The 24,742-nt window shown below is 30.5% G+C and overlaps 5 protein-coding genes and 1 pseudogene across 6 annotated transcripts, besides 3 other annotated features; 3 read left to right on the top strand and 3 right to left on the bottom strand.

Moving 5' to 3' along the window:
* Window positions 1-6,869: part of a mobile genetic element that runs on past the window's edge.
* On the top strand, window positions 773-1,594 carry TVAGG3_0432430 (annotated as a pseudogene). The gene has a single exon. A coding segment is annotated over exon 1 (822 nt).
* A 445-nt stretch (window positions 6,870-7,314) lies between the features above and the next one.
* Window positions 7,315-7,352: a mobile genetic element.
* A 208-nt stretch (window positions 7,353-7,560) lies between these two features.
* TVAGG3_0432450 (STKc CK1 domain-containing protein) lies at window positions 7,561-8,987 on the bottom strand (the record flags this gene model as incomplete). The annotated part of the gene is made up of 1 exon (XM_001303032.1): window positions 7,625-8,956. One exon carries the CDS (start codon window positions 8,954-8,956, stop codon window positions 7,625-7,627), a length of 1,332 nt encoding a protein of 443 aa, XP_001303033.1.
* Window positions 8,988-9,081: 94 nt separating this feature from the next.
* TVAGG3_0432460 (uncharacterized protein) lies at window positions 9,082-10,151 on the bottom strand (the record flags this gene model as incomplete). Its single annotated transcript, XM_001303031.1, has 1 exon — window positions 9,139-10,098. The coding sequence occupies one exon, from the start codon at window positions 10,096-10,098 to the stop codon at window positions 9,139-9,141; it is 960 nt and encodes a 319-aa protein (XP_001303032.1).
* A 266-nt stretch (window positions 10,152-10,417) lies between these two features.
* TVAGG3_0432470 (uncharacterized protein) lies at window positions 10,418-11,972 on the bottom strand (the record flags this gene model as incomplete). Its single annotated transcript, XM_051233825.1, has 1 exon — window positions 10,501-11,853. One exon carries the CDS (start codon window positions 11,851-11,853, stop codon window positions 10,501-10,503), a length of 1,353 nt encoding a protein of 450 aa, XP_051103555.1.
* Window positions 11,973-13,340: 1,368 nt separating this feature from the next.
* On the top strand, window positions 13,341-15,338 carry TVAGG3_0432480 (uncharacterized protein; the record flags this gene model as incomplete). Its single annotated transcript, XM_001303029.2, has 1 exon — window positions 13,953-15,260. The coding sequence occupies one exon, from the start codon at window positions 13,953-13,955 to the stop codon at window positions 15,258-15,260; it is 1,308 nt and encodes a 435-aa protein (XP_001303030.2).
* A 2,055-nt stretch (window positions 15,339-17,393) lies between these two features.
* Window positions 17,394-18,317: a mobile genetic element.
* Window positions 18,318-20,951: 2,634 nt separating this feature from the next.
* TVAGG3_0432500 (uncharacterized protein) lies at window positions 20,952-22,217 on the top strand (the record flags this gene model as incomplete). Its single annotated transcript, XM_001303027.1, has 1 exon — window positions 20,952-22,217. One exon carries the CDS (start codon window positions 20,952-20,954, stop codon window positions 22,215-22,217), a length of 1,266 nt encoding a protein of 421 aa, XP_001303028.1.
* Between the last annotated feature and the right edge of the window lie 2,525 nt (window positions 22,218-24,742).

Consider the following 24,742-nt stretch of genomic DNA (forward strand, 5'->3'; position numbering starts at 1 on the left):
CAGATGTGAAGTTTAAATTCACCAACTCAAACAAACAGTCAAAGTGTTGTTGTCAATGTCAAAGACAGAGATGTTGAAGTGGGGAAACCATACGAAGACCAAGATGGTATAACAATAGTTCCTGTAAAAGAACAACCAACATACCCTGAAGTTAGCAGAGACTTAAGTTCTGTTGCAGATATTCGAAACGACTACCAACAACTGAAAGACAAACTTCAAACTCAGGAGAAGATTTGTCAAGCTTTAGGTATAATGTTAAACTTGGTCGAACACAACCCTGTAAAAGTGAACTCATATGTCATCGCACCTCATGAAGTTTTGAAAGAACTATTGAAACTTTTGACAGAGGCAGACGATATAAACATCAAAGAAATAGAACCCGACGTTAGTTGCTGTGGTGTTTCATATAATGTCATTGACAAGATATACGTTATGAAAGGAGGTGAAACGTTGAACTTAAAATATAGTTTCCCAGACGTTATAAAAATATTTGACGACCACAACATTTCATTAAAGTTTATTTGCTAAGTAAAAATGTCAAAACTTCTTGAAAGATGTTTGAAGAAAAAAATATAGACTTTATTTCATGTAAAGGACTTTACACACTTTTGAACGATATGAAAGACCCTGTTTTGTTTGTTCGTGTAGACAAAGGAAAGTTCTATGTCTTTACAAAATATTTGAACTTCTTAGACAGAGAACTTCAAGAAACGCCATGTGAAGTTTAGATGAAGTTCTTCTCCACTTTCAGAAAACTTTTTAATATATGTAAATGGCAGAAGACATAGTGGTTTATACTATTACGACTAAAAACCCTGAGTCATATAATTCTATAACAACAAACTTACCAAAGTCCTCAAGGACGATATTGTAAACTAACTTTAAACACAATGACGACTAAAGCCTGTTTTGCTCTTTTGACACCAGAAGACTTTATTGTTGTGAATGGTAAAAAATACTCCTTTGAAGATACTTACTCAGATATACCACCAACAGGTTTTGTTGACTTATTTAATACTTTAAGGACGAGTGTAACATGTGCTGCAACTAGAGCAGGTTTCATTATGTTTGGATGTCCGACTGAGTTTACTATAAACAATATGAGCTATAATACAAAACTTATTTCTGGTTTTTACTACCAACAGTTTCCTATAACAGGAAAAGGTGTCATACAAGGAATGTCTATTCCATTGACTTTAAGTACACCTATTTTATATATTGTTTCAAACTTAGGTTCAAAGTGTTATTCGAATGTCGACAGAAACTACTATGACCAAAAGATACTTATGCGTATAAATAACACATTCTCTGCTGGTTGCCTATTGTTCATTCGAATGCAGAGTTTTCAGCTTTAGTAAACTCAAACACTTTAGCAAACATAAACTTAACCTTAGTTACGCAAACTTTGTTCCTGTAAAACTTTTATGTCCTATGTATTTGTCAATGACGGCAGAAAGTTTCGAATTGGAAGATGCAACTGTAAAGTATTGTACTACAAGAACAACTTCAACAACAAATAGCTCAAGAACAACAAATGGAACAAATGCAACAAATAGCTCAAGAACAACAAATGCAACAAATAGCTCAAGAATAAAAAAAATATTTTTTTATTTTTATAAAAATGTACAGAATAGATGTTTCAGATTTTTATGACTTCCAAACATTCAGAAATATGTGTCCATTTCCGACTAACAAAGCAGTCGAGAATTTGAAACGTAGTCATTTATGTCGACTCTGCCCCAGAATGTTATGTTATGAAAGAATGGGATGTAGTCTTTAACAAACCTAAAGCGACAATAGTTTCAGAACAAGAATGTAAACAGAAACTTAAGAAAATAAAAGTCGTACAAGTTGGCATGAAGATGTTAGATGCTTGGGATATCTTATTGTCAAAGTTAGAAGATTTTTCAGTTCGTGGTATAAAGTTTTTATACACCTTCTCCAAACTTCTATTCTATCTTCACTGGATATAAATATGAACAAGTAGAATGGAAAGAAAATTTATAGAAGCTTGGTTAGACCATGTCAAAGAAATTATATGCAATGGAAACGAAAAGGTTTATGAGTATATCTTATGTTGGTTTGCAAACATCTTACAACATCCAAGTGCTAAGAATGAAACTGCTCTCATTATAAATTGGAAAACAAGGAACAGGTAAGAACACATTCTTTACAGATATTTTGTGCAAACTTTAGAGGGCTATTCGAACCCTAATATGACAAACTTTAGAAAACATCTGCGGTAAATTTAACTCTTCAATAGAGAATATGAAACTTATAGTATGTAACGAACTTCAAAGTATAGATACAACAAAAGTTTTGAACTCAGATGCTTTGAAGAGTCTTATAACAGACAAAGTTGGAGTTGTTGAAAGAAAGTATAAAGACCAAAGAGTTTGTGAAAATGTTGCAAACTTCATTATGGTTTCAAACAATGCTGTTCGATGAAGTTAGAAAGTTCTGACAGAAGATATGTAGTTGTCAGAACGTCAGATTCTCATATGCAAGATACAGAATATTTTGACGACTTAGCAGAAACTTTGACATCTGACTTTTACAACCACTTGTTCATATTTATGACATTAGATATTTCAAAGTTCAATCCAAGACAAATTCCACATACCGAAGAGAGACAAACATGTTAGAAGCAAACAAGAGTGTATATGAACTGTTCATAGATGAAACTGACTTTGAGTTTTAGATGAAAGGTCATTGTACGATTCGTATAAACAATATTGTCAAGAATATGGTTATATGACAGCGTCTAAACGAACATTCTTGCAATGTCAAAAGTCTTTTAGACGTACAGAATGGTGTGTGTATACAAAGAAAAATTTTCTGAGTAAATTTAAAAAAAATATTTTTTTATCCGATAGAAAAGATGACAAAATTCATCTCAGTAAACAAGTACATGTCAGGACTTAAAGAAGAACTAGACCATTTCACATATTTGAATGTTTACTTCTACCATTTTGAAAAGTTTCATTCAGCAAAGTTTGGAACATCGAACCAGTTAAGTTTGCTATTGTGACTAAAAATGTGCGAAATTTGAAGACTTAGACATAGAAGGTTTGTTAACAGTCAAAGAAAGTTTTGACAGAAGGTTTTCAAACCTTAAAGAAGGCAAGCATACAAACTTGTTATACCTTATGAACCAAAGAAAGCAGACGACTATGAATATTATGAGTCTAAAGTTGTAGAAGTTCAAGGTAAATTGGGTAAAAAGATTTTAGAGTCTAAGCCAGTGTTTACTCCTAAAGAGGAAAGAGAACATTGACATTGACCAGAAATGTTCTAAAATAAAATTTTATTTTTACATGTCAAATTCTTTTTTTCTGGCGTCTGGTTTTTCTTCTCTTCTTCTACTTTTCTTTTCTTTCTTTTCTCTCTTCTTCTTTCTGGTGGAGTTATGTCAAACTTCTCAGAACCATATTTTTGTAAAAGTTCTTTGTCCTTTAATAGTCTTCTATTCTGTTTTCTATTTCATCTTCAAGAACAGCGCATGTGTCTTCTTTGCATTCTAAGAAGTTTTGTTGGACTTCATCTCTCCAAGAGGCGTCATCTCTGTCAACAAGTCTGTCATTGACAAATTTTAAGACTTCTCTGCTTAATGTTTTATGGTTTCTTGTCATATTCCCAGAAACAGAACTTTAGAACAAATATCACCTTTCTTGTTTACACTATGTAAGATTTTATGGTCGACAGATGTTTTGCTGTCGAAAAGCTTGTCTCGAATATAGATATGAGCAAATCGCAAGACATTTTCTAAAGATAAAATTTTTAATTTTTTCTAAAAATATGTTAGAAAAAAGTTTGCTGACATTGACAAGAATTTGAGAATGTTTTAACCAAGAACAAGGTGAAATTAGAAAATGCTCAGATAAAGCCTTATACATGACAAGTTCTTATTTGCTCAGAATGGTATAACAGGTCTAATTGCACCACCTGGGTCGGGTAAGACTTTCACTTATCTTAAAATGGCTGCGACAACAACAAGAATAGATGAGAAGAACCCATTTTATGAGTTAGTTGTTAATTTGTAGTACTTCGGGTCAGATTTGACCAAACCGTCAAATTCGTTCAAAAGTATTATAAAGAAGTCTAGTTAGTATGTATATAAGATACTGAGTTGTTAGATTGGATAAGAAGTACAAAGAAGAGTTTTGAAGTACAATGCTATAAATGAGTATATAAATTCGAAGTTTAAAGACCAAATGAGGAAATGCAGAGAATATTAGAGAAGAAACACTTCAAAACAACAGAAAGAGATAGAATACATTTCGAAGAAATTGCAATCTTAACGATTGGAAGACTTACCCTCATAGATTTTCTTAATCTTAGATGATTTCGCCTCTCATCCTTTGTTTAAAGAATAGAGACAAGATATGTGTCGAATTCTTAAGAAGCTCAGACACTTAAACATCTCAGTTGTCAATTTGTGTACAGACAGCAAAGAGTTTAAGTAAGGATATAAAGAGAATACTTACTGACATTGTACTTTTTCCCCGATCTGTCCGAAGAGACCGATTCAATGGAACTTTATAAAGGTCCATGGCAGGTATAGTTTCTGGCAGACATGAACTATGGAGAGCTACAAAGTCATACAAGACCTCATACTTCTTCAGAATTCATATCTACGCAAACAAAGTTCAAATTGGTACAAGTAAGCGTAAAAAATGTAGTCGTTTATTTCTTTAGTAAGTCTGTTGTGTTCTGCAGCTTTCGGTTTCTCCTGCTTTCGGAAGGCATTCAGGAGAGAAGCGTCAGTCATCCGTTTGTGTCTGTCGGAAGGAGATTTTCCTGTTGGAAGGACAGAGTCTTCCTGTTGGAAGGAAATTTTTTCCTGCTGTGGAAGGAAATTTTTTTCCTGTTGGAAGGAAAATTTTTCCGAAGTTCGAATCCAAAAAGTTCTCATTTTCGAAAATTTGAATGGTTTACGACGAATCAAAGCCAGAAATTTTTTTTCCAGTTGTCGGGGAATTTTTCCAGTTGTCGTGGAATTTTTTTCCAGTTGTCGGGAATTTTTTTCTTGGTCGATGGGAAGGACTCGGAATGTCGGAAGGAAGGATCGGATGCCAGAAGGATTGACAAGACAATTTACCATCTAGAGCTACCTGAGCCATCTGAAGTCAAGCGGTAAAAATAAAGTGGTTATTTACCTGCTTGTTTGAAGTTTGTCAAAAATACTCTGTTATGTTTTTTCTTTCGTAGCGCAAATCTTCTTTAAGGTAGTATTGTACAACTTTCCATATCAAAAGTGTGTTTGAGTAACGTATCTTGAACTATTTGTTTCACATCTTCATTTGGTGTCAATTGGAAATCGGTCAGTTTCGCGACTAGAACGCCAATTTCTGTTAGATTGTAAAATCCTAGCAAGGTCGTAAAAGCTTTTGTTGTTTTTCTGACCTAAAATGCAACATCAACATATCGTTTATCTTCTTCTGTCTCCATCTCTTCAGTATAAATCAATATATTATAGTCTTTTCCTTTCCTTTTTGGTACCGAACGTGGTATCTTTCTGATGTTTTTGTCTTTTGCTTCAATGACTTCATCTTTTGCTTCCCTGCTTGTTTCTCCTAGCTCTTCACGTTCTTGTCTTGAATTCATCTAACATCAAATGAAAATATACAGCGTAACGAGGTGAAGCGCCACATTGCAACAGCAGTTACAGAAGTACTATGTACATACAGCCCCAAACCAGTGAGCCAAATTCTTGCGATTTTCGTTACGGAATCTCACCCGCGGTTTTCCGCGGGTAGCAACATATGAAGGGAATCTTCTAAAAGTTCTTTTGTCTGTGGTTTTCAACAATGATGTGCTGCCCTTTGTAGAACTGAAGAGCATTGAAATACTTTGGCAATTTGTACATGCATCTTTGACCGAACGAATGAGAACGTAAACTGTTTGTTATCTGAACCACTCGATATTCCATCAATTTTGTCTTCATGAACGATAGCAAGTTTGTTGTGTTTCTGATGTTTGTGTTCTCGTTGTTGACATTCTGTCCTTTATATCGGATAAAAAAAATATTTTATAAAAAATTAGCGTTATTTCCTGACTTTTCACAAAGACCAAAAATAAACGCTTTACATTATTTTTCAGCCAACTTGTCAAATAATTTTAAATGCTTTATCTATCTCATCCTACTTCACGTTCTTTTACTTTTATGGGAGCACCCATACATTTCTCAAACTTTTTCAAGTAGTTCTGATTTTCTGGCAGCTCCATATCTTAACAACACAAACTTACTCTATTGACTGTACTGTACATATTTTTGGAGTTATATTCATATGTTCTTCTTCTTATATCTCTGTATTGAAGTCCTTCGGTTTCGTTGCGATGTAAAGTACCTTCACTGCAAGTTCCGTATCGAATGAACCATATGTTATGGAAGTTATATCACAACTGAGGTATAACCATAACAAAACACTGTATAAGACTTTTGTCGTGAGATAGTGCTGCAGCCATAGAATCCTACCGATATCACATAAGCTCAGGAATTTCTTGTCAAAATTTCTGAGTAGAACCAGTTCTAACCCATCGTGGGATGTTTTCTTCCAGATAGTGTTAGAATGTCTGACAAAGAATATTTTGTTGTATTTCTTTGAGTATTCTTAGTTAAATCACAATTATTGAACACTTTGGTGCAATTGTCTATCTTTCTAATTGTTCAAAACTCAATGTTGTGTCCATATATGTATTGTACATACAATAAAAAAAAATATTTTATAAAAACTAACTTATTTTTTCTATCTGTATAAAGATATTGATTTCAGGGATTTTTTTTGACGAATGTCAAAGTCTTTTCGAAAAAAATAAAGTTACTATAATGAAGATTTGGTCATTTTTAAGATTTTCATGAAGTTTTAAGGTGACCCCGAATAAAATCGGGGTTCGCAAATTTTTACGATTTTCGTACGGATCTGACGCCTCAGAAAAGTCTGGGTCGCAATTTCAAAAACGTAAGAATAAAAAACCGTAAGAATCATACATTTTTTACTTCATATGTTAAAAAATGATACAAAATCGTTCTATATTGTATGAATTCTTACGTTTACAAAAAAAGTCACACAACCCGTCATATATACTACTATCCTTCGCTTTTAAGATCATTGAATTTGATTTTTATATAAAATAGTTATATATTAGAAAATAATATGAGTTTATGTGATATTATTTTTCAGAAGATTTTGTGTTCTTCTTCAAAATTTTATTTTTTTATTAAAAAGAATCTTTACAAAATATACATTTACTTTAATTAATATTTAAAAACGTGCTCTATCAAAAGTTCCAAAAATTCAATATTTTAGCTTTTCTGAGGTGTCACTTTTGATGAATTTCTGTTTACAACAAGAATAGCTATTCTGATGAGTTTATATTTCAGATCATTTATGGATAAATTGTCTCAATATCTGCACGTTTCCAAAATTGAAAATTGAAAATTATCTCACAATTTTTTTTAAACCAGATATGTCAAACAAAACGTGCTTCGTAGAATTCTCATCCACTCGGAAAAAGTATTCGTAATCAAAGAATGAATATGTATAAGTTCGTTGAAATATAAAATCTCTTTATTCAAACAAGAATTTTTACAAAAAAAAACACAATTTAAAAAAAAGTTAAATTAGTTAGTAAACATCCATCTTGGAATTGTTTGATCAACCTTAGGCATCTTAAATGGTTGTCTTCTTGGTGTATATTTCGGTTCTTTCTTCCATTCATCAGTAGATCCTGAGAAATTAGCCGGAATAACTTTAACAATGTTATCGGATGATGTTTCACTGTCACTTGATCCATCAAATGTCTTGTTCTTTGAATCTGATACGACTGCTTCATATGTTTCTGGCGCATCTGAGTCACTGGACATTAAAGTTGGTGTTTCGCTTCCCTTCTCTTCATCCTCAGATACATATGTTGGTATCTCTTCATATCTCTTTGCTTCTTCCGAAATCTTTTTGTACATTTGGAGTTTTGTGGGAACAGGGCCATGATTTTCTGATTTCTTTGGTGAGGGTGGGTCACGAACAAATATTGGGAACTTTCTTGGTGTTTTCTGCATGATAAGACGGCCACGAGAATCAAGCCAATCATAATTGTAATCAAACTTGTATCCGTAACGAATAAATGCATCTCTGAATAGTTGTCTGTATTTTGCATAATGTGGTTCTTCGTCGTATTTAAGATTTCTTACATCTTTGAAGTATTCAACGAATTCTTTAGGATATCCTGCGCAAAGGTCTTCTGGAGATATACCTGCTTTAGCTTCCATGATCATGGAGTACTTTTGATCTGTATTTCTTGCATTAATTCCCATCCATGGTAAAGATCCACGTAATAAGTAAAGCCAAACGTATCCTAATGATTCCATATCATCGCGACGTGATTGCCGTATTCCGTTTAATGCATTTATTGAGGCATATCGAGGAGTACCTGTTAAGGAACGTCCTTCTTCGTAAGGTAAATGTTTATGTGAAGTTGGATCACGATATTTCTTCGATAGACCGAAATCAATTATGTAAACTTGATTTTTGTTGGATCCAAGTCCCATAAGGAAATTATCAGGTTTAATATCGTTATGAATAAAACTTTTTTCATGAATGAATTGAACAGCATTAATCATTTGATCTGTAAGCATTAATACTGTCTTAATAGTAAGTTGTTGGCCGCATAAATTGAATAAATCTTCAAGACTTGGACCTAATAAATCAATTACCATTGCATTTTCACGACTTTCTTTAGTAAAAAGATGCATTCTTGGAACTTGGAAGGAGCCCGAAAATAATGTATATAATTTAGACTCAAAATTTAATTGGGGATAACTTGAATTTAATGGCTCTAATTTTATAGCTATTTTTGTACCATCTCTTATATCTTCTCCTTCATACAATGTCGCAAAGCTACCTGAACCAATTTGTTTTTGTAAGTGATAGTAATTGCCGACAATTCTATTCGACATTTTTTTGAATAGTAAAAAAAAAATAACGGCAAGGTTAAGTTGTTTTAAGTGATATCTACTGATGTTAAAATCATTAAAAAATTGCAAAAAGGAAGAGTTATGTAATAGAAATTATCAAATTGAAATTACAAACAGTTGTAAATATAATAGAAAATAACAAACAGTTTAGTCGTATGATTTGGCTAATTCTCATCAAGGAGAGGATAATTGGAAATTTGGATTTCCTTGATAACTTCAGTTTCGCTACATAAATCATGCAAAAATAGGGATAAGTCTCTAACACTGTTGAAAAGTCTAAGAGCTGGGAACTCTTTCACCTTTTCATTAAATAATTGAACAGCTTGTTTAATATTTCCGGAATAAATGTATGCAACAACTTGATTCATCTTATTCATTGGATTTTTTGATTGTTCAAATCCATTTGCTGCTGACTGGAAATTCATTCTAAAGAAATCTATATAAGGTTGATTAGATGAAAGAATTTTGATGTCACTTATGTAGCTAAATATCTCATGAGCTTGATGGTATTTGTTCAAACTGAGTAACATCCTTCCAATTATGCATGAAAAATTAGAATCATGGAAAAGGTAGGATTTGGTAGTAAGCAAGTTATCGACAAACTTTGAGAATAGCATTTTATCTGTTTTTCCGAGGTAGATTGCTGAAATAGAGCTTGCAATTATGGAAAGTTTTGATAAAATTGTTGAACATGCACTATCAAACGTTTTCTTCCTTGATTCGATGTTAAACTCGTCGTTGAGTATGATATCTTGTGAGTTTACGCATTTTAATAATGATTCATAGAAAGTTAAGTAGAAATTAAAGAGAGTGTATAAGTATGTTGATGGTTGAACATTCTGGCTTTGCTGGAAAATGATAGAAACTATGTAAAGGAGATCATATGGTGGAAAATCGAAAAATTCTGAATAAAATTGAGGAAATTTAACTGAATCTAAATAGCTAAATATTTTATCTGTTGTGGTAATCTCGTTTAAAACAGCGAAGCATTCGGTATTGAATGATTTCTGTAAAAGATAATAAATAAGTTCAAATAATTTGCGAAATCCGAGTGATTTCCCATCAGAACTTTCTAGTGATTTCTTAATGTATTGTTTTGCTTCATTCTGATTGCTTGTGTACATTTGAACTATAGAGATTTGACTCATTTTAGTTCCAAAATTAATGTCACATTTCAGACTCTATAGATAGACTTCATTTCATGAGTTTAGTCATAATATCTAGTGTTAATATGTTGGTCCATAAGGGTTCATTGAAATATATTCATCTGATAAAGATTTTCTAAGAATGTTCGATTGTTTAACGGTAATTGAGACTTCTGTAGTTAAAATTTCAAACTTTTTAAGCTTTTGGCTGAATTGGTTAATTGATCACCAGGTATTTAAGTCCAGAAAAAATATTTAGGAGTGATCAAAAAAACAAAGCTTGTTGAGGAGCGGTATTAACAATATGAATATAATTAAGTTTACTGATAAACAAAAACAATATAACAAACTATAAAATACTAACGTAAATTGGAAATCAATTTATACAATATCAACTGCATCAAATGATGATGAATTACTTGTGCTTGAAAAGGCATCCGATTTTTCTTTAGCTTTTTCCTTCTTACTATCTGATTTCTTTTCTTTCATTTCATGATCTGAACTATCAATTGAATCAATTGGAGAATCAAAATCGCTATGAGGAGGACTTGCTACTTTCTTCTTTGATGATGAGATCTTTTCATCACTTGGTGAATCAAATGAATCTGATTCAATATCAATATCTGAATTTTGTGATTTCTTGGAAGCTTTTGATGACTTAGATGCCTTTGACTTCTTGGTCTTCTTATTATCTGAATCAGATGAAATACTATCAATATTATCAATATCTAGGTCTGAAATTAAAGATTTATCTTCTTTCTTCTTCTTTTTAGGTTTTGTATCAGAACCAATACTTGAACTTGAAGCACCAATTGAATCTTCACTTATTTCGTCGTCGCTTCCAATAATTGGAGATTCATCAGATTCCAACATTGCATCGGAATCACCGCTTCCTATAACATCATCAGTATCTGGTTCACTATCTCCACCTCTGATAGCTGAGATAGCTGAATCATCATGCATTTCACTTGATACGGTGGAGAATAATCTTGGTCTTTTGTTGGATCTTGGCTGTTCATTAAATTCCATATCAACGGGTGGTCTAGTCCTTCTAAATGATCTAATTTCAGGTGTCTGTGAATTTTGTGATGATGTTGTTGCATTGAAATTCTGATTATTTTGTTGTGATTGTGGTCTTTCAGCCTCTGGAGGTGCTTGATATTGATGATTCGATAGTTTATTAACTTTCGCTTGTAAGTATTGAACTTGTGCTTGTAAATCGGCAGCCATTTTTCGATATTGTTGATTTGTCCTGAAAAAGTCAGTAGCACGCATTGGAACAGCTCTGTCAGTCTGATCTTTCTTTGCATGTACTGGGGGTATATTCTTTACTTCAACTCTTACTTTAAAAACGACTAATGCTCCATCTTTTTCAATCTCATTTTTCAATTTTAGAGATTCCTTAGCAATAGCTGATGTACCACGTCTTGAAATTGAATCTTGAACTAAAGGAGCGATATTTACTCCTCCAACAAAAACAGTATCTTCGGATTTTATATATATGTAAAGTAAAATTTTGTTAGGAACGGTTTTTCTGTATGTATTGATGTTAACATGGTATCCTTGAGAAAAATCTATTGTAGCTCTTCCTTGAACTTTGGAATTGATTACTCCAAAAACAATTGGCTGTGTATCACCGATTTTAATCAAAACATCCTGACCTATAATTCCTTTGTTTAATATTTTAATTGAATTTATAAAGACATCTGTTGAATATTCGAAGTAATCATCCATTTTGAGATAATAAACGTCTAATCATTGAAAAAATAATAACATAAAAGGAAGTAGTAAATAGCATTAATCTTATTAGGATAACATTTTTGATAGGAAACAAATGTCTCAAATAGATTATTTGAAAACTTTGATCAAAATTTTATCACATCTGATTAAAATTAATAAATGATCATGAAACCTTGTTATTGGACATCTAAAATCAACCACAAAATCAATAAATTTTATCATTTTTTAGGTTGAATCTGATCGAATTTGTATCACCTTTTTAGATTAAGCAGAAAGAATATCAAAAAATGTGCAGTACATCTTATAGTTATACTCATTTCTTTCTACTTCTATATCAATTTCTTCCTATTTTTAAAACAACCCTTTCCATATTATAATTTTTATCAGAACTCACTACCATTTTCCCATGACTTAAATTCCGTTCGATCAAAGCTACTGATTTATCCATTATTTACAACAATTAACAATACGATTTTAATAAAGATTTACAGATTTTCAACAAATGCTCAATAAGAATGCTATTATCGAAGAAATGCCAAAATTTATTGAATCATTACCTTTGATTATTCTACTAAATACAACATCAACAGAAAAAATTCAATTATTTTTGAAATCATTCTATAATTCGCAGGAGTTATCGTGGATGAAAACAAGAACGTTAATAGAAAGATATCTTGCTCCTTTTCTTTCTTCTTATTTATTAACAGGTAAGAGATATTTTTATAATTTGGCAATAGATATTGCACAGCAGATATTATACATATCAAAAGGAAATATATATAAATGTCAACTGATAAATCTCAAAAACAAAAAATGCAAAACAAATATCTTTGAAACTCAGTCTTCTTACTCGGACACTGCAGCAGGATACTTAGAAATGTATTCTTTATACTTTCTTACTCATAATGAACTTTATAAGAAAGTAGCAGAATCAATAATTTCAAATTCTTTGAAAATACATGGATTTCATGATATCTCATTAGCAAGGAATATATATGTTGCTCACAAATATTTTAACGTCCCAATACCTCCTGAATTTAACATAAGTCAAATTGATATCAAAATAAGCCCAAAATATATCCCACTCCTTGAGACTGACTTTCATTTCAAACATAAACGAAAGTTAGAGAAGATCTTCAAAGATTTAATAGAGAATAATTCCATTTTGAGCCAATTTAATTTTGATCCTCTAATTCTAAGAATACTTAGATATAAAGGGTACTTCGATGTAGTAGATCATATTGATGGGATTTTTATGAAAACTACTGATGATTTTTCAGTCAAAGCATTCAATATTTTATTATTTCAAAAAGAGTTTGATGAAATATATGAAAATATTGTTTTTAACTCAAGAGGTCATATGATATATGTCTCGTCATAAGCACATTTTGTTTCAATTATAAAGATTTCACAGTATCTTATTTTATTTGATAAAATTATTTGTTTTTGAAGCGATAAAGTCCTTTCTGGAGCCTTGTTTGGTGAAACTAACCCTTATAGATATGATATTTAGTAAGATAATCACCCCTAAAAAGTGTCAGAAAGGTGAATATTCTTTGGAAAATTTATAAATTTTTATCTCACCAAAATTTTAATTAGCAGGTTTTAAATGTTGCTCTTAACTGATTATTATTTTTGATTTTTAACAATTTTATCAATTTTGAAAAGAATAATATTTCCAACAATTTCGCATTTTTCCCGTCAATGACAGAGTTAATAAAACCAATAGATCGCGTAATTCAAGGCTTTCATTTTACAGTGTCGAACATTGTTGTTAAACAAGCAATTAATGGATTTTTCCTTTCTTATTACAGGAATTGTACTAAATTAGGTCTCAAATCCTCAAAATGCAATTTTAGTATTCAAGGTCAATTTCTTAATACAGGCTTAATCGATCTTGAAAAGCTCAAAGAGCATTTCGTTGAAATTTTTCAGATACAGGCGATGAATTAAAGAGAAAGTCATTTATTTGGTCGACATTCCCAGCATTATGCCAATACAATATTTGCAACGAACCATCTGCGAAATCTTTGAAATTTTTGGAGATGAATTTAAATCATCCAAACTTACCTGATCTTATTGCATCAATGTGGATGAACAATTCATCTTTTATCTACAGTGTATTCCAAAGCATCTGTTCTTTTACTAGTGTTGCAGACGAAAATTTCAAACAAGTCAAAATTTCGAAAAGCCTTATAGAATCATTCTCCTACCTTACGGACTATAACATCAAGGCTTACAAACTCCTCGAAACTGATGAGAATAAGAAAAAATTCTTTGTAAATAATTTTTTGCCAAATCTTATAGAAGAATTCGCCCATTCGCAGTACAATGATGTTGACAACTTTGCTGATGTTAATTTTGGAGAAATTTTTGATGCAGTAAAAGATGAAATCGGAAAAGCTTACACAGAGCTTCCCAGCTTCAGAAATATATTCCCAGCTGAATATTGCATCAACCTAATATCACAGACAGACTATTCGATCCTCTTTGACCAACAAATTAAGAAACCAGATCATAAAAACCTCTACATCGTTAAGTATCCGGTAGAAGTGATCGGAACAAACTTTGAAGAGATCAAAAAGTCATCAAAAGAAGATAAAAGGATCTTAGATCAACTTGAAGAATCGATTTACAACTTACAGATGGATATGGACCAATACCAAGCTTCCCTTTTAAGAAACTTCATTCACAAAGTTATTCCTTCAGAGAAAAATAAACTCAAAACTGATTATAACTTAATCAGGAAAAATATTCTGGATTTATTCAAAACAGGTATCAATGCATCGATCGGAAAAATCATGAATACCCTCAGAAGCAAACTAATTACAAAGGATGATCTTAATTCCGATTCTTGGATCGCAGATTTCTTGGAATTCCACAATGACGTTGTTGCAAGCGAAATTCCAGTCTACTATCCACTTTTAGTAGCAATAATTGAGCTGAAGTTCATGAAATCTCGTGAAAATGTTCTTAATAACTTCAAATTCAATGCAGAAAATGATCCTCCTACCACATTCCAACCAGATTGTCCTTTTAAGAATGGAGAAACTAAGGAATGCCTTGAAAATGCATTTACAGTGTTGAGTACCTGTTTAATTAATTTGAATACGAACGCAGATCCGAATAAAGGTATTAAATACAATGATGCTGTTTTCTATTTCGATACAATGTATGACTTCATTATATATAAACCAAATCCTGTTTCTCATGAGAATTTGAAAGAAAAGAAATACATTTCCACAGTTTTCCAGCGTTTATTCAACTGTCGTCTATCTTTTGCAAATTACTTGAAGAGCTTCAGTAACCTCGCAAAGGATCCTGTCGAATTCCTCAGAATACCAAAAGAAATCGAAGAAAATAATAGAAAATTAGCTGATAGTTTATCAAATGAATTCTAATTATTCTTTATTACATTAAAATACCTTTTTATTTTCCTATAAAAATCTTTTTATCATTTTATATAAAATGAAAATATGAAAGTTATGCCTTATATATGAGATTATTTGAAGTTATATAGAAATGGTCTATTATTCAATCCTATTTGGCCATTCAATTTAAACCTAATATGAAATAAGTTAAAGGTACTGACACTTCAAATCTGTTATTAATTTTTCGATGTGGTTAAAATGGCAGATAGTATGGACAAATATAAAGCATACTATGCAGAGAAAATAAAAATTCGTCTGTACGTTTTAGAGTTTGAATCAAATGAAATATCTTATAATTTTCTTATATTTTATCTAAAAATTTAAATTTTGACACGAGACTGCCTCATTTTGCGAAATTATAACGACAAAAATGTATATTAATTAGCATAAAAATTAATTTTACTAACAATTTGTCAATATGGGGGTGATCTAATTTCTCAATAATTTCTTCAAACATGTGTCTTGTACATCATATTCCATTCCGAATGCTTTTTATTGCATAACACTAGCAGGAATGACATTCAAAATAAAAAAAAATTGCAGTAAGAATTAAGCTCAATTGGAGAAATTCTGTTACAATGCAATATATACTGATATAATACTCAAACAAAAGTTTTTTTCATATTAAATATCTCAAATAAGTTTGATCTTATAATTAAACAAAGATCGAGAAAAGTGCTGGGAAATATATCTTAAGGTAAAAAATCTAGCGTTTATGGGAAACGAGATTTGGATTATATATATATAATTCCTGAAAGGCCAACAAGGTGGAGATATATTCATACAGACAGTTTGCATAAGGACTTCTACAAGAGAATATGTTGCATATACTGTGGAGAATAAGTTGATTTGATGTTCTGAGATATTATCCAAATTTAGAAGATTTAAATGCAATATTATTGATATTTTACTCTCTGATTTCCCTTCCTCATATTTTAGTCTTTTCAACCAGAATAAGCCATCATATTATAATGGATCATGCTTGAATACTTGTAATATGATGAGTTAACAATCAATTTCACTTTGTGGGGAAAAAAGTGTCAAGTTTTGATGAGTTCTTGGCAGAGGGTTGGATTTATGAATGGAAATGCCAGCCATAAAACTAACGAATCTAAAGCTGAGCAGATGATGTCTACTGACATTTACGAAAAAGTTTTTAAATCATCATTCGAAATTGTTAGACAAAATCTAGACAACGGAAGCTATAAAAATCTAGATGTTCAGCCATATATTGACAGATTAACATTTTTCTTGGAGTCATTGCCAGACAACGATTTTAAATCCTTCAATATTCTCACACCAAACTTCGATACATATCAAGAAAGAGCATCAATTATAATTAAATTTTGGCCGGAATACTTTTCTATTGAAGATAAAACAGATAAACGCATAGAATTCGAATATAAACACACATTTGTCCAATTTTACAAGATTTGGAGAAGTGTAAAATAGGTAAGATGTTTTATACTTTACTTTCGAATTTCAAATTAGAATTTATTAACGGAAAAATCATTACTTCTATTATTGACTTCAGAAATACACCAGAGCAGTATTTTTTTGCAGAACTAAGCATATCTTCAGACTTTATTAGATCTGATTTCAAAAATACCGATTATCTCACAAGTGAAAAAATTTTTATCGATTTAACTAATAAAAATATATGTACTGATCCATCTCCTGATGTTTCTAGATATAATAGTATTCTAGACTGGAGAGAAAAGATGTGGATTCCTCTTAGATTTGAAGATTACAGATTTCATCCTCCTGAAAAACCTTTCAAACTTGCTGGAACTAATGTTCGCATTTTGAATATTAAATCCGAAGCGTTTCCGCTTAAAAATGATAATATTACTATTAATATTAACACGAATATTTCTTTTTTGTAAATGAAATATGATTTTGTTGTTCTCTATACTAAATACTATCATGAAATTATTCTTAATAATCTTTTTTGAATATCAAAATGAAAACAGATCTTATTGATTTCATTTTTTTAAGACATTAAGTATAGAATAGAAATTTCTATTAACACTTGGTCATGCGTACAAAATATGTCAAGGATGAAATGCTTTTGAAGAGGTAGAATGTAATTCCAGTTATTATAAAGGTGACCAAACTATTTTTTGAAAGTCCGCCATAACTTTAATGGTACTATTTCAGCGTGTACAATGAATACAAAAATTCTAAGAGTGCCACATAAAATAGTACTTTAGACTTGAGTTAATGCTACCAAGCAAATGTTAAAAAGATGACTTTAGTGTTTTGATAATCAAAGATTAAAATCATTATTGTCTAAATCAATAATCATAACGACAGAAGTTAATGTTTTTTCATAAGTGCTTTAAATCCACTTTTAAAAGTATACCTCAAAAATCAAAATATCAAAAAAAAATTGGCCGATAGGTTTGGCTTTAATTTTTGTCTGCTTTTATGATTTGATATGGATGTTATAATTTTAAAAGTTGAGCCAAATTCACCAATAGATTTTTGAGATTTGCAAATACTCAATAATTTTCAGCGTGTTATCTTTTATTAAAAGAACTATTTGGTTTCAGTATCATATAAATTGATATTTACTTTCTATTTGAACCTTCATTTAGCTAATGATTTAATAATACAGATTTCATCTAGTCCTTATAAGAGAATTTTGAATTTGTTATAATAAAAAAACAAACAGATATAGCTTACACTTCTATAATAAAGATACCTTTTATAGAAATCAGTATGAAATGTGTTTTGGCTTATTGGAAGCATATCAGACATAATCGCCATAATCAAAAAATCTATATACCCAATAAGTAATAAATTTGTCGATATAGATTTTCCATAAAATTAGTTTTTAGTCTGATCTTAAAATAAATTTAATTTTTTATAAAAAAAAATCACATTTAAAAGTACCTTTTTAGTAGCTCGAAATCCTGTTGGTGGATTTCGGGCGTACTTCAAAATTAGCTTTTCTTCTACATATGCAAGCTATATTTTAAATATGGAGCAAATCGGATCGGCGAAAGGAGTTTAGTCACCTTTGTTATTATTGTAAAAAATTGTTTTGCAAACTTGAATTTTGAAATGGTGCTTTAGATTACTATATTATGCTGATTTTGGTGATAGATTCATTACATCCACAAGCAAATTTAAAAATTGTTTTTAAATTTTCTTAATCCAAATTCTCTCAATTTTCTGAGGCTTTCAAATTTTACCCTTAAAATTATACAGTTGATATTTTACCATTTAGTACTTAGCTCTCCAAATGATATTTGGGAATCATACTTCAGCGGACAGTCTCCATACGAACATACATCGAATCAAGTTCTTCGCAAATGCAAAATAATTCACGTTCATGATGTATTTTTTACAGGCCATACTAGTCAAATTATCAATATCTACGACGAACAAAATAATGATTATGTAACTTTAATCTCTAATTGCGTTTTTGATTCAAATTCCATTTCTGATGGTAATGTCTGGGGCGGAAATATTCGCCAACAAACCGGTCAGTGCGTTCAGTATCGTGTCTGCAGTATTAATTCTAGAGGCGTTGCAAAATACCCACATTCATACATTTCTACACTTCGCGATAAAATATATAAAAACTACTTAAATGAATCGACAATCACTGAAAGTCAAGGTGATACCGGACCAATACTACAACATTATGGCGACAATATTATTCAAAATGTAAACATTTCTTATTCATTTACGAACTCTGATAATTCTGTTTATAATATTGGAGGAGATTATACTATAGATGCTAGAGTTTTATATTCAAATTTTGCAAACAACACAGCTACTCATAATAATTGCTTACGTCATTTTGATTACCGAACAAATATTTCTCATTGTAATATTATTTCAAACAAATGCTCAAAATCTGAAACAGACAAGTTTAATGGAGTTATTTATTCAATAAAAATTGTAATTATACGAGATAGTGTTTTCGCCAGTAATGAAGGTTATTCACTTTTTTATGCAGATACTCAATCATCATCTATTGGCATTTTTCTTGTTTCGTTCAAAAATATGACAATAGATAGGGATGCGACGGTTTTACGCCATGACCGTTTAAAAATAGAATAATACGCCATTTTTGGGGCCGAATGGCGGCTACTTCGTACCCGCCATTCGGCCGAATAACAAAACAATACAAAATTATTCCGTCCTTTTTCTTTCTTTCTTTCTCTTTTTTTCTCTCTCTTTCTTTTCTCTTTCCTCTTTTTACTCCTCTTTCTCTTTTCATCATTAAACGTAGAAAGATATATTAATATTATTTTAAAATTAAAAAAAAATAAAGAAAGTATAATAAGTAATTATTTAGTTATCGATATATATATGTAAAGTGATAATCTGAGGATAATCTGAGGAGTTTGAGGATAATCTGAGCATAATCTGAGGAGGAGTCTGAGGATTAGACCGATGAGTAGTTTGAGGATAATCTGAGGAGGAGTCTGAGGATTAGACTGAGGAGTAGTTTGAGGATAATCTGAGGAGTAGTTTGAGGATAATCTGAGGAGTAGTTTCAGGAGTAGTCTGAGGACTAGTCTGATGAGGAGGACTCTAAGGAGTAGTCTGAAGAGTAGTCTCAGGAGGAAGATCTGAGGAGGAGTCTTATGAGGAAGATCTGAGGAGTAGTCTGATGAGGAGGGGTCTAAGGAGTAGTCTGAGGATGATGAGTAATCTGATAAGGAGTAGTCTGAGGATGATCTGAGGAGAACCTGATGACTAGTCTAGGAGTGGTCTAATAAAAATGTAAAATATTTTCAAAGAAAAAATTCTATGAATTTTATATTTTAATTCTTAGCATTATACTGAATAAAATAAACATAAATATCAAAATTTGAAATTGAACACGCCAAAAAATTGATAATCCACATTCAATATTTTGTAAGTGGCGTACTTTTTGAATACTCGCCATACGCCTTGGAGTTCTCAATTTTGAATTCGCCTTTATTTGGGCGACCTCAGAAAAATACGCCATTAAGAAAATATTGTATGAGATTTTAAATTTGAACACGCTCTACCTTAAGGAATTAAATTTATTAAGATATATTTATATATAATAAACGATTACTTAAAAAAAAGTATTTCATCGCTTATGTAAGTTTCAAAAAAATCACGAAAATAAAAAAATCAAGATTAAGATTTGATTTTTAATTTTTGAATTTCTCAAATGGCGAAATTTTTGGGCGAACAAAAAAAATGTACGCCCGGTCAAATGGCGTGTTTAACGCATCCCTAGACAATAGATATTTCACAACAAAAAATGTTGGCAATGTAATTATAAATAACGACGTTACAAATCCAAAACATATTGACATTGCACATTTTGTTACAGCGCATTGCTATGCAGATTACCAATTAATTTATTTGAAAGGTATTTCAATTGATAAAAATAAATAAATATTTGGGGAAGATATAAATATCACTATCACTCTTGAATTTGATCAAGACATTAAAGGACAATATCAACTTAAAATTAGAATTGATAATATGAATTATACATCCAATATAGAAACAAAACTTACTAATAAAGTTTCATTTCCCATTGGCATTCCTCCCAATTTATCAAACGGGGAGCATCTAATTACCTGCAACATATTATATACAGATAATCTGAAATCAAATACAGTTTCAATAGCATTTTATTATGAAATACCTTTAACTATGACTTTAGAAAAACTCAAACAAAATCATTTCAACAAAACTATAGATAGCGGTATCCAAATTAATGGAAGGGGAATTTGTCCATCAGATTTAAATCTCAGATGTAGTATTGGAAATGAACTTGCTAACTTTCATAGCATAATAACATGGAATTCAAATCACACATTTAGTTTTTCTGGAAACTGTTCTTTTCCACAAACAATATCTAATGAAGGCAATTATATATTGGAAGTCTGGGCCCAATCAGATAATAAATCCATAAAAGTAAAATCTGAGCTATTCAAATTCTATAGAAACTTTCCGATTCTAAGGGAATTTCATACAGACAAAGACAGATATGTACACAAAAATGATAGTGTAATTTTGGTTTCAGGAAGCGTTTCAGATTTTGACATAATTGACAATATCACAGTTACAGGAACAATTGTTGAAGGCATAAATTACACTAGTCAAGTTAATATCAAGAGCAATTCTAATTATCCTTTTGAACTCAGCATTCCTATTCCTAATAATCTTTCGTCTGGAGAACATCAACTTATCATTAAATGCTGTGACAATACTAATAAATGTGTTTCAGGTAATAAAACATTTAATTACGAATACAATAGTCCAGTTCTAACAGTTTCAAATCTAAGTAATCGAACATTTTTTCACAATATAGATAACATAATTCCAGTTTCAGGTACTGTTTCAGATTTCGATGGTGATGTCGATTTTAGTTTTACCTATAGTATTGACGGAAATTCAGACAATTATATGCCAATATCAGCAGATAGTCCATTCAGTATCGATATTTCTATTCCAGATAATCTTTCACAAGGAAAACATCGTATTTCCATAGTATGTTGTGATAATCATGGTTGTTGTGTTTCAGACAATACAGAATTCAATTACGAGTATAACAAGCCAGAAATTAAAATTATCGAAGGACCATCATTACCTGTTTATATTAACAGGGATAATTTTATTAAATTCGTTCTTAATGTTTTAGATATTGATGGAAATAGCAATATTAGTATTTATCACGATCTCAATCACACAATCGGAAATCTTGTTAACATTAGTCTTCATAATAAAACAGCCCAAAAAGTTGAATATTATATTCCAATTACAAGCGAAATTAATATTGGTGAATGTGAAATTCAGTTTCATGCAGTTGATGAATATGATCTATATTCTAATCAAGAAAAAATCATTATAAAATTTGAAAAATACATATCAGAAGATCTACATATATACTCTTTTACGAAACGAAGAAGACATTGATATGGTTGCTTTATATTACTAGATCTGCTTTCAGAAATAAAACATGTATTTGCCATACATATACACAGGCTTTGCAGCCATAAATAGAAGATATCGAAATATTAATTGTATTCTTCATGGATTACAAAGATAAATTTGAACAAATTCCTAAAGAACGTGACCAGAATGAAAAGGAACCGAATAAATCAATATTCGAGAAATCAAAGTTCATTAAGGTCAATTTTGATCCATGTCAGATTTATTATGATTTTAAATCTGCCTTTAATTAAGAAAACATAGATCTGGTCAAAGATATCTAAGTTTTCATTATATTTCACAGATATATCATCTAATTCCACAAATGATTACAGAGCAATTATTGGATTGTATAAGTCCATGAATATACCTTTCAACTTAGCAGAACAGATATTGCATACCTTATATGACATGGTTGTTTTCTCAGAACAGAAATTTATCTTCATGACTCAGTTTTATAACATAATTCCAGTTTTGAGTGCACCAGATTTAGTAATATATTTAATTGATGATGATAGTTCAGAAGATTCTTCGACATGTTTCTTGTTCAATGAAATTTTTGATTGACAATTTGAAGCAGAGGATTAATAATATATTGTTTGTTTGTATTAAATTAAAACTTTTGTTTGAAATTTCATGAAATTATTATTATTTTTTGAAATCTCCTACTTCAAGAGACTAAATAACGAAGTATATTAAATAAATAAGAAATTGAAAGATACATTGAAGAGAAATTATATAACTGATAAGAATAACATTATGAATTCAAAATGATAAAACAAAAGAACCGAAATCTTGATAAGCTAAAGACAAAATACATAAATACTAATTTTGGAATTTATCTTTAAATAAGCATTTATTCATATATTTCACCTTTATTCAATTTTTCCAAAATTATTATCAAAAATCATCTAAAATCAGGAAAAGTATCCGAAATATCCTAGAAAATCAATTCATTACGTTAAATCTCCCAAGATATGATTATTTTTTATGGCAATTCAAGAAATGAATAACAAATAGCAAATCTTTGAAATAAGGTAGTGTCGAAAGATACTTCAATAACTGCCAATCATATCTCTTTTCTGATATAGTTGTGAACTTTACAAATATCATTTAAGAGTAACATTTTTAATGGTCCAAATAATGTGTAATGAAATATATATAACAAAATTGTTGAAAACAGACATTTATCACGGGTTTTCAATTTCGAACTTTTTGAAAATTCTTTGTTTATAACCGTAACTAATTGTGTTGTATTGTTGTATAATTCCAAATCCTTGAACATTTCAGTTACGATGATTGTATTCAATTTTGTTTTCGGTTTTTCTTCAATTTTAAATTGCTTGACCAATGAATAAAATCTTCTACAAGTGATGATTGGAAACAATTTTTCGACGGATTTAATCCTAAAGACCACACATCAAATACAAAACTAGATAGTCAAATTGGAAATTTTCATGTTCACGAAGTTTTATTTAAAAATCACAACGCACAGATTATAAAACTCAGTGAACATAATCTGTTTTTGATTCAAACAATGCTGGAAATTCACAGGGTGGAAATATTTACCAAAATCTTGGTCAAATTGTTCAATATCGCGTTTGCATTATTAATCCTATTGTTAATAGAGATACTCTTTATGCACACTCATATGAATTATAATGATGGATTGACTCATATGAACCAAGGGAATTTAATATAAAGAATCAATATCAATATCATTATTCGATCACAATTCCAAATAATTTAGCTATTGGGAATCACACAATTTATGCATATTTCAGTAATAGCAAATACCCGAAATCAAACATTGTTTCAAATCGTTTTCAATATGATGTTTCACATGAAATTCATCCGCCATTTCAAAATTTTCCTTTCCGCCATAATAGAAAAAGGTGATAATAATTAGTCTATAATTCCAAAAGAATATAAAACGATGCTCTCTAATATTTTTATGTTTGGGCCCAATCAGATAATAAATCCATATAAGTAAATTCTGAGCTATTCAAATTCTGTAGAACCTTTCCGATTCTAAGGGAATTTCATACAGACAAAGAAAGATATTGTCACAAAAATGATAGTGTAATTTTGGTTTCAGATATTGACCTAGTCGATATTGTAAATGTTACAGGAATTGTTGAAGGCATTAGTTGCACTAGTCAAGTTAAAATCAATAGTAATATCATTTTGCCTTTTAACATCATCATTCCTATTCCTAATAACCTTGCGTCTGGAGAACATCAACTTAATACTAATTGTTCAGATGTTGATGGAAATAGCAATATTAGTATTTATCAATAACACAATCAGAAATCTTGTTCATATTAGTCTTCCTAATGAAACAGCTCAAGTAATTAAATATTATATTCCAATTACTAACGAAATTAATATTGGTGAATGCGAAATCCAGTTTTATGCAATTTATGAAAATAATCTTAAATCAGATATAGAAGGAATCAATGCAAAATTTGAAATATATATATATATCAGAAGATCCACATATATACTCT

Source organism: Trichomonas vaginalis, chromosome V (assembly GCF_026262505.1).
Source record: "Trichomonas vaginalis G3 chromosome V, whole genome shotgun sequence".
NCBI classification, from domain to species: Eukaryota; Parabasalia; order Trichomonadida; family Trichomonadidae; genus Trichomonas; species Trichomonas vaginalis.